The sequence below is a fragment of the Eurytemora carolleeae genome, unplaced genomic scaffold, assembly GCF_000591075.1.
Source record: "Eurytemora carolleeae unplaced genomic scaffold, Eaff_2.0 scaffold1014, whole genome shotgun sequence".
Classification (NCBI taxonomy): domain Eukaryota; kingdom Metazoa; phylum Arthropoda; class Copepoda; order Calanoida; family Temoridae; genus Eurytemora; species Eurytemora carolleeae.
This window is the reverse complement of record NW_019396900.1, coordinates 17-10,203: the sequence shown is the minus strand read 5'-3', so window position 1 is coordinate 10,203 and position 10,187 is coordinate 17. Positions and strand designations below refer to the sequence as shown.

Genomic DNA, 10,187 nt, shown 5'->3' with positions numbered 1-10,187 from the left:
TTCATATTCTAAACAGTCATGAATTCCATTTATCTTAGCTTGGCAATGAAAAATACAACCTTTTTTCTTTGTAGAGTCTATAATCAAAGAGTTTCTGGTTTTTTGAGTGTTGAATAAAAGAATGTTAAGTTATTGAAAACCAAATGTTTAGAAACTATTCTGTAAGATATTACGCAAAGTCTTACAAGCACTACGTGGCTAGTTTTTAATCAGACATATCTTATAGAAAAGTTTGAGTGTAAAAAGTATATTAGTATAAAAAATGATAAATACTTTTATAGTTGGAGATTTTAACTTAAAAATTTAGACTTAAATCACTCTAAAATCAGACATTATTTGATTATACAAATTACACAAATATTTCTTCTAGATTAAAAAAATATTAGATGTCTAAAACGACACAGAAGTGACAAGGAGATATTGTGAAAAAACAGAAGTTCCTTGAAATACCCTTAAAATATGTTAATAAGTATTTAACCATTTAATTTTCGTATCATAGATTAATTTTGCAAGGAAAATCTGTTTTTAAGAAACAGCTTAAATACCATAGAGTTGTATTTGACCTACTGAATACTCATGATCTGATGGTTAACTTTTTTTACACTTCTAATCAAAGTCTGGATATATTTCAGATCACTTCTCAATGGTTGAATTAACAACTAGTGTATTAAAGTAAGAACACTAATGTTTCAACATCTTAAAGTCCGGCCCAGAGCCTTGACTAGGGTTTCCAATCGGAATTCCGTTGCGCAGATTGCTCGAAACTGTGCGGAATTGTGCGGAAATGCGCGGAAAATAAAGGGCCTGCAATTGCGCGCAAGCAAATCTACTTGAGCTGGAAACCCTTGCCTTGACCCAATTCCCTGTATCACTAATTTTGTCACTATCATTGTCATCAAGACACGGTGTTGAAGGCTGAGATGATGACTAACGTTCATCTTTAATCCGACCGTCAGTATTAAAGGAAATTTAAGTTGGAGTGAAATCTTTTATGAATTAAATCATAACTCCTCTCTTCAAACTCTCAATCTTCTGTAAATAAAAAATTGTTAGTTTTTCTATCGAACTCGGAAATCTTTCAGATAAATACAGGGTTACCTAAAAAGAATAGAACATTAATAACGACTTAAATCTCTTAAAATAATACGTTTTCAGATTTTAATTTTGTATTCCGTCTTGTATAGAGTTTTGAATGATGTATTTTCAATGATTTTGGCAAGGAAAAAGTTTACAATTGCCGGGTACCATAAATGTAAGAAAAAAGACTGATTAAATTTTGTACTGTCGTCTCTGAAGTCTCATGCTTTGTAGGCAACCCTTTATGTATTATTACATATCTGACTTGATTGCTTATTTGTTTGCGTTTTTGTTACAATAAACGTTTAAACGGCCGAACCTATAGATCGACATTTTTATCCCGATGCAGATTTTTATTTTAAGCGATTAGTTCTTGATTCCTGCTGACTTCCGACCGTGGAATACCCAATAGGAATTAGTTTTTAAAAACATGAAAAGATGCTTGATCCAGGGGTTAACTGCACACAAATTCTGGCCTTAGCGAAGGTAAATAGATGGTCAAATTTCAACCAAAATTTTATAACGAACAAAGAAAAAGTTTCAACGCAACATTTAAAAGCTAAGATTTCCCTAAAAAAAGAGGCGCTACAAACCCTCCCCCCCCCCGCCAACAAATTCTCTTTATGACCCGGAACATTGTGAAGTTGGTTTGACCTGGTATTCCGAGTTCACGAATTATATCCGGGCTCATGGTGGACAGGTTGGGAATATAATGCTGCACAGCCTCCATACACATAGCTCTAGAGTATATGTACTGTAGGAGTACAATCATATATAGAGCTCTAAAGTACATTTACCGTAGAGTACAATGTTATGTGTCAGCTCTAGAGCACATGTGCTGTAAAGTACAATCAATACAAAAACAGTATGGGTCAATTGATAATTATGAATTAAAAATCCAAATTAAATGAGTTTAAGAATAGATACAAGGCTTTATAGAATTTAAACAACAAAAATATAATAAAAATGTTGTATTTTTATTAAATAAAAACTATATGGGAACCCAATTTTTTCTAGAGTACATGTGCTGTTCGAGATGTAAGTAGCTTTCGCAATCTTGACAAATGTGTGGGTTGACCTATTATTTTTCGAGTATTATTTAAAACAACTCAATAACAGGGTATGGTAAATATTAGGACTTAATCGGACAATTTTCAAATATCGACGAAGATGTAACGAAAATGCTAGGCATCAAAAAAACAAATCTGAAAAATGTTAGGGTCCCCTCAGTGAAGATATCGAGACAATATTTTATCAGCCAAAAAAAATAGTTTCTTTATCTTTTTGCCTTGTCTCCCCGGTCCTGAAGATTAGGAGTGAAAAAAATTGAAAATCAACTGGCAGGAACCCCCTTTTTTAAATACTTTTTACCCGAAATTATTAATTTTTAAGGGGTGGGGGCGTTGCTTGTTAAAAAAATATACACCCCTATAAAACAAGCTGAACTGACCTCAATGAAGGAGGTTCTAACCAAACAGAGAAAACTTTATCCGTTCTTCTGTTTTCTTCTATATTGTCGACACCTCCAAAAATGATCAGCTGTCCATCCTGAGTATTAATAATTATCAATTATCTATTTATGAACACAATTGTGCACTTTCATTCATGCTCAGATCCTGCTTAGGATCCGGATCCGTTGGATCCTAAACATTTTGGCTTCCTGGATCCGGGTTCGCAAAACTATGCAGATCCTCGGATCCGGATCCCAAAGTGCAAAATATCAACAACTGTAAAAATAAAAAAATTTCCCACAAAACCCTAATCTGAACTGCCAAAAAAAGATGTTAAAAAACATATTTCGGGATGATTCTATGCTAAGAGCATATAATTAACGAAAAAAACAAAAAAAATTATTTGAAAATTCTTCTTTTGAAATGTTAAGGTACAAATTGTTTCTGTAGTACCTAACAGGTACTACAGAAGAATTCTTTTTAAGGTCCGCTTTTTTACTTTTAAGATTATCCACAAAAATCCGAGATGTTATTTTGAAATGTTTGCTAGTTTTTTTACATTATGCAAAAATGTTCACTCTGATCTAAGATATCAACAAAAAATGTCAGAACGATTGCTAAAATCGTTTTGATAAAGATTTAATTAATATATTTAAACAGAGAAACAAATTTGCTTAAAGTAATAAAAACATACTTTTAAAAAATAGGATTTTGTTTTTAGATAAACGTCTCTTTGAACAGTTATAAAGCCTTGTAGTCCCAAAAGTCCAAAAAATTATAAACCGGACTTCAAAACGTTATATTTAATTTTATACATTATATATTCAAAAGATACACATCCCTACAAAAGATTCTAAATGTAGGCTCCCTAACTTAAGTTCGAAGCGAACAGTAATGGAGCAAGGCAAGGTTAGGGGAAAAACTTTCCTGTGCTAGTTCGATGAGTCTCAGCGGAACAACGTTTTAGTTTAACTAACCACACCTAGTTCAACTACTTAATCATTTGATAATTTACACAACTGGCAAATAGCAGAGTGAGATTAAACTACCTTTGTTAATGTTGAAGCATGAAAATATACAGGATTAGGTAGGATAACTCGTAACCTGACAATACAATAATTAAACCAAGAATGTAATGCTAGGTACTTTCCCGAAATCATTTTCCCAATTGGCAACTTTCCAAGGGTATTTTCCTAAGTAGCAACTTCCCAAATGTGCAATTTCCCAAGCGGCAATGTTCTAGCCGCAGTGCTCTGCCCTCATTGCAGCCTGCAGCGCCTCAGAAGGGCTAACCTAAACTTTGGTAAGTTGATGCTTGGGAAATTGCCACATAGAAAATTGTCACTTGGGAAGTCACCCTTGGGAAAGTACCATACATCAAGAATGTAACATATAATAAGGCAAAGCATCGAAATTATATGTTGTATGTTATATATGTTTATGTTTTAAAGAATTACCCCCCCCCCCCAAAAAAAAAAAAATGATTTGTCATGCTCATTTATATCCTGTGTTTATTTCCCTCTGAATCAGCAAATAAACCGTTAAAAATTGCGAAAAAAAGGCCAAAAAGCACCACAAAACTGTACTGAACCTAATGATCACGGGTAAACGCAACAGAAAACCTTAAGACTGAAGGGCACAGTCAACCGTAAAACAAAGCTAACAATCTCTTTAAGATAAATCTTGTAAACTAACTTAATCCACTGAAGTGTGAGAAGGTCCAGTCTCCAGATGTCATCAAATATGGTGTTCCCATCATAACCTCCAATTATATAAACCTAAATGAAAAAAAATTTATTCCATTTAAAAAGAATAATTATTTGGAGTATTTCTTTTGATAAATTTAACAATCCACAGCTGATTTGGAAAACAAAATATTGGATATCAAGGTTTTTACTCTGTAAATACTTCTAACCCAAAAATTCAATTTTCCGCAATTCAAAGAATAAACCGAATAAACCCTTGAACAACTGTTTTTCAAGGGAGGGGCCGGGGAGGGGGGGAGGGATGTTCTAAGAAAATATAAACCACCGATAGTTTTCCCGTTTATTTGCAAAAAGTTTCAATGGAAATAATAAAAAATGAAATATCAACTATCTAACAATTAACAGTTAGAGCAGGTTTGAACAACATTGAACACTGAACAGTTCTTTTAGTTAAGTTTTTAATAAGAAACTGAGAAATGAGAGAGAAAATACAAAAAAAACTTCCCTATGAGATGGGGATGAAAGGCAACTGAGATATTAAAAATTAACTAGTAAAACATGATAAAATATGACTATGAATTTTCAAAAACTTTCATTATGAACCATCATATTCCAAGATTTAAGAAAAAATATTATTGAAAGGGGAGGGGGAGAGGGGCTAAGAAACAAAAAAAATGTTGAATTGGTCTGAAGAAAAATGAAGAGATAAAAAAAGGACTCGGAAAAACAAAAACAAAAAGAATAAAAGAAATACATCGCTTACCATATGGTCCCTCGCCAACGCACTGTGGCATCTCCTTGGGTCCGGGAATCCGTCTAATCTATTCTAAATCATGAAAGAGTAATTGCAAGAAATAGTTTAACTCAGTACAAATAATTCAACCGGACTTATCTTGTGAACTTCAAGTTGGAGTAGTTCTAGTATTCTAGTGACTTTAAAAAGATTCCACAAAATGTTGAGAAGTTTTACAAATTAACTGTTTGTTTAAAAAAATTCGCAAACATTTTAACCCTGGGAGAAGATATTTGCATTAACGAATTGAAAAACGAATTAACTACGTCTCAGTTTCTTAATTAAACCTTAACTTCCGTTTATAGGACTAGAGACGTATTTTTAGGTCACCCAACAGTATGGCATGTCTAATTCACAACAATCTATCCTTAAGACATTTTTCGCGAAATTGAAGTTTCTCTATTCAGGCGCGCAACTAGACATTTGGTGCCCCTTTCCCTTTCATAGGAAAAAACAGCATAATGAAAAAAAACAAAGATTAAGGTACCTTGGTTAACCTTGTCAACCTGTTCTGATCTACGGCAGTAGTTAGGCTCGGAGACGGAGGAGGTCTGTGTGTGTGTATATGGTGTATTAAGTGCTATATCGATTGCAACTAAGCTCAATAAACTAACGTTCAATTATCTTTTTTTTTTATTTTACGATGAGAGCTATTAAATTTGCTCAGGGTCAGGATTCATGAATCGCTAAATTGCAAAACAGGGTGGACTTCGTCACTTCATTGCCCCCTACAGGGGGGGGGGCAAGACTTCTTAAGGGAGGGGCATGCCCCCCCTTAATCAGGCTAGGGGGGGGCCTGGCCCCCCCCCTAGTTGCGCGCCTGTCTCTATTTACGCATAATTATGCGAACCTACGCAAAATTGAAATAATTTGCGTAACTGAACACGTGATTTCGCGTTAGCAAAAATGTACTCACGTTGGAAAAATCGATAACAAATTTGTCTGGTTCTGTTTTAGTATATTTCCATTCTCTCTCAACTACAGATCAAATGTAAATTTTAACTATTTAAATCAGATAATTTCTCGAACTAATGGACTTCATATAATACCATCTACATAATAAATATAGATGGTATTATAATAATATATGTCAGCTAAAGCTGGCCAAACGGCTGGACAAAATGGGCTGACATTTTATGAGAGAACTCTGAGAGGTGCCCTGCGGGCAACATATGCTAACTATTTATTTTTTCAACATCGACATTTCTTTTCAAAATTCCATGGGCAACGTCAGGCACTTAAGTTAGTATGAAATAAGTTTTAAGAAAGGTGAATTTTATAAAACGTGCAAACAGTTTTTTATCAGTTTTGATGAGTTCCTAGATAAAAGGTTGGAATAGTTTTGAACCCGAATACTGTAGTAGAGGTTCCCCCTCCCAGTATATATAACAGGTTATTGTAAACACACATCTCATGTCTGTATCTAGAAATAATTGAATTAAGTATTTGATAACATGGTCTAGGACTCCCACTACTTGATCTACCAGGATTAGGACTCCAACTCCTTGATCTACCTAATCTAGGACTCTTACTACTTGACCTACCTGGTCTAGGACTTCTACTACCTGACCTACCTGGTCTAGGAATCCTACTACTTGACCTACCTGGTCTAGGACTCCTACTACTTGATCTACCAGTATTAGGACTCCTACTCCTTGACCTACCTAATCTAGGACTCGGGACTCCTACTACCTGACCTACCTGGTCTAGGACTTCTACAACCTGAACTACCTGGTCTAGGACTCCTATTACTTGATCTACCTGGTCTAGGACTCCTACTACCTGACCAACCTGGTCTAGGAATCCTACTACTTGACCTACCTGGTCTAGGACTCCTACTACTTGACTTACCGGGTCTAAGACTCCTACTAATTGACCTACATGTTCTAGGACTCCTTCTACCTGACCTACCTGGCAAAGGACTCCTAGTACTTGACCTACCTGGTCTAGGACTTCTACTACTTGATCTACCTGGTCTAGGTCTCATATTACTTGACCTTGACCTACCTGGGTAAGGGTTTCTGTTGATCTGATTCAGAAAAGTACAAACATTCCCAGATCGGAGAATTACTGAAAGAAAACTGTAACTTAAAAACTTTTTTATTAGTATTTACTGTTAATAACTCTTGTGGAAGACAAAAGTTCAACTTCAGAAATCGAATTTAAAATTTTACAAGTTTTCTTTTCTTTCCTTTCGTTCCTGGAAACCTTACAATTGCAAGAAAACCGCCTTTTAAGGGATCCGTGCCCGATTTATAACGGTACCTCCTAAACCCTTATCTGATCAATAATTCGGAATTATCGCTGTTTTCAGAAGCATTTACCTTTCACGATTCCTCCATTTTCCGCAAGAAATCTGCAAGTCGTTTATAAAAAAATATGAATATCTTTTTAATTTTAGACCAGCCAAAGTATTTGAGGGTACCATGGTGAATTGGACATGCCGCTCTTAGATAGGAGAGTCCCTTGGAACTACTCTACAGTTCTTTATCGTATATAATATTATGATATAAACAATCTAATTCACTTGGCAGAGTAATAATTGATTTTTTTTTTGCGTGATTTTGTAAGTAAGCTGTCCCTTTGATCCAAAAATATAAAATTCTTGTTAAAACAATTAACTATCCCAATTACAGCCAACCCCCAGCCCCCCATCCCACGAGATATCAGTACCTGGTAAGATCAATACTGTTAATATCCATATAGTACTGGAACCCTGATGTACCCCCAACAGTGTACAGTACACCAGCGGAATCCAGTGCAATGGCTTGACCGTACAGGGAATCAGGTTCTTCTGTCAACAGTTAAGTTATCATTATTAAGTAATGAAGCTGTGTCCTTAAAGCAACGTTTATATACTTTTTCTAGAAAACAAGGTTCTTCCTTTTTAAAGTACCAGGCCTTTCCTTTCTAGTGTGCTAGATTCTTCCCTTCTAGTGTACTAGGTTCTTCCTTTCTAGTATAATAGGTTCTTCCTTTCTAGTATAATACGTTCTTCCTTTCTAGTATTATAGGTTCTTCCTTTCTAGTATAATACGTTCTTCCTTTCTAGTAAAATATGTTCATACCTTTCTTGTTTACTAGGTTCTTCCTTTCTAATTTAATAGGTTCTTTTTTCTAATGTACTAGATTCTTCCTTTCTAGTGTACTAGGCTCTTCCTTTCTAGTGTACTAGGTTTTTCCTTTTTAGTGTATAAGGTTCTTCTTCCTAGTGTACCAGGTTCTTTCTTTCTAGTGTACCAGGTTCTTTCTTTTTAGTGTACAAGGTTCTTTCTTTCTAGGTTTTTTCTTTCTAATGAACTAGTTTCTTTCTTTCTAATGTACTAGATTCTTCCTTTCTAGTGTACTAGGTTCTTTCTTTCTTTTGAACTATATTCTTCCTTTCCAGTGTAATAGGTCCTTCCTTTCCAGTGTAATAGGTTCTTCCTTTCTAGTGTACAAGTTTCTTTCTTTCTAGTGCACTAGTTTCTTCCTTTCTGGTGTACTAGGTTCTTCCTGGCAAGTATAATAGGTTCTTTCTTTTTAGTATACTAGGTTCTTTGTTTCTGATGTAATAGGTTCTTTCTTTCTAGTGTGCTATGTTCTTTCTTTCTAGTGTACTAAGTTCTTCCTTTCCAGTGTATTAGATTCTTTCTTTCTAATGTACTATGTTCTTCCTTTCCAGTGTATTAGATTCTTTCTTTCTAGTGTACTAGGTTCTTTCTTTCTAATGTACTAGGATCTTCCTTTCTCGTGTACTAGCTTCTTTCATTCTAGTGTACAAGGTTCTTTTTTTCTAGTGTAAAAGGTACTTTCTTTCTACAGTACTATGTTCTTCCTTTCAGTGTTCTAGGTTCTTTCTATCTAGTGTACAAGGTTCTTTCTTTCTACAGTACTATGTTCTTCCTTTCTGTGTTCTAGGTTCTTTCTTTCTAGTGTACAAGGTTCTTTCTTTCTACAGTACTATGTTCTTCCTTTCTGTGTTCTAGGTTCTTTCTTTCTAGTGTACAAGGTTCTTTCTTTCTACTGTAACATGTTCTTCCTTTCTAGTAAAAATTTTGCCTTTAAAATGTTGTTTTTCAAGTTTTATTATCTTAATACCAAATGTCGATACATTTATCCAGACATAACTTTTTAATTTTGTCTGTCCATATATGTACACCATATACCTTTCCTGGGCTCTTGTGAAGTGCCACAAAAAAAGGGACCCGATCGGTTTAGCTGTTTGTCGGTATTTTTGACAGACAGACAGACTCCAAGACAGACAAATCATGTATATAGATTCTGTACGGTGTCCAACACAATACTATTTATACACTGTACACTGAACAGTGAACAGAGTTTTCTACAAAACATTTTTTTACTTTTTCAAGTAGTATTTACAATGTACACTAAACACAGTGTTCTACAAATATTCTGTGTTTTCAATAATGATTTACAGTGTACACTGTACATTACAATATACAGTGCACAATAAACATTCAAAGAGTATATCTTTCACATTATTGATCAGATAATGGGTTTAAGGGTATCTTAGAGAGTCCCACTTAAAATTTAAAAGACTGTCCCTTCATACATATGACATTTTAAGATTTGACAGCAATTATCTTTCATCACACTTCTGTTTTTCTTACTTTCAATTTTGACGAGAAAAAAAGGTTCGCGGATTTTTGTGGTACCATGCAAGTTTTTTAAACAAATAAAAGAAAATATTCCAAAATAATGCAAAAATGAAAGTTTAATGAAAAATTTTGTCATGAAAAAGACGACGACGCTAATCACACGTTTTTTTTTACTCCCCCTGTACATTTATGCAATCTCCGTTCAAAAAATAGTTTCCGGGCAAAGCTGAATTCCCAAGCTATCAACTAGTTTAAATATAAATCACCTGCTGATGGCAAAACTGCTAATTTTGCAAAAAATCCAGATTTCAGATTACAAACAACTGACAACACAATTACAATAAGCAAAATGTTCACAGCAAGTTGGATTTATTCAAATGATTAAGTCAGAAAATACCAGTGAATAAAAATCAATTTTTTGTGAATTTTCTTATTTTATATTTTCAAGTATTTTTTTCTTCCCGAATACATTCAATAGAAATATAAATTCTGCATTCTAATCATTTGTTTAATATAATTTTTGTAAGTTATTTTTCCAACATTATGTTGTTAACAAAAA

The 10,187-nt window shown here is 34.2% G+C and overlaps 1 protein-coding gene across 1 annotated transcript; it reads right to left on the bottom strand.

Annotated features, from left to right (window-relative positions):
* Positions 1–353: 353 nt before the first annotated feature.
* LOC111709920 (kelch domain-containing protein 10) lies at positions 354–9,985 on the bottom strand. The gene is made up of 11 exons (XM_023483864.1): positions 9,895–9,985; positions 7,701–7,821; positions 7,035–7,097; positions 6,347–6,450; positions 5,944–6,005; positions 4,998–5,060; positions 4,224–4,306; positions 3,578–3,632; positions 2,528–2,625; positions 1,732–1,817; positions 354–1,032 (listed from the first exon to the last, which is right to left on the bottom strand). The coding sequence occupies exons 2-11, from the start codon at positions 7,727–7,729 to the stop codon at positions 1,025–1,027; spliced, it is 651 nt and encodes a 216-aa protein (XP_023339632.1). The 5' UTR covers positions 7,730–7,821; positions 9,895–9,985; the 3' UTR covers positions 354–1,024.
* Between the last annotated feature and the right edge of the window lie 202 nt (positions 9,986–10,187).

Coding starts and splice junctions, on each gene's coding strand:
- LOC111709920 (XM_023483864.1), bottom strand. CDS start 7,729: ATGGATATTAACAGTATTGATCTTACCAG. Junction 7,098..7,700: donor AACAGTATTGATCTTACCAG/GTACTGATATCT, acceptor GTTTTCTTTCAG/TAATTCTCCGATCTGGGAAT. Junction 6,451..7,034: donor CAACAGAAACCCTTACCCAG/GTAGGTCAAGGT, acceptor AATTATTTCTAG/ATACAGACATGAGATGTGTG.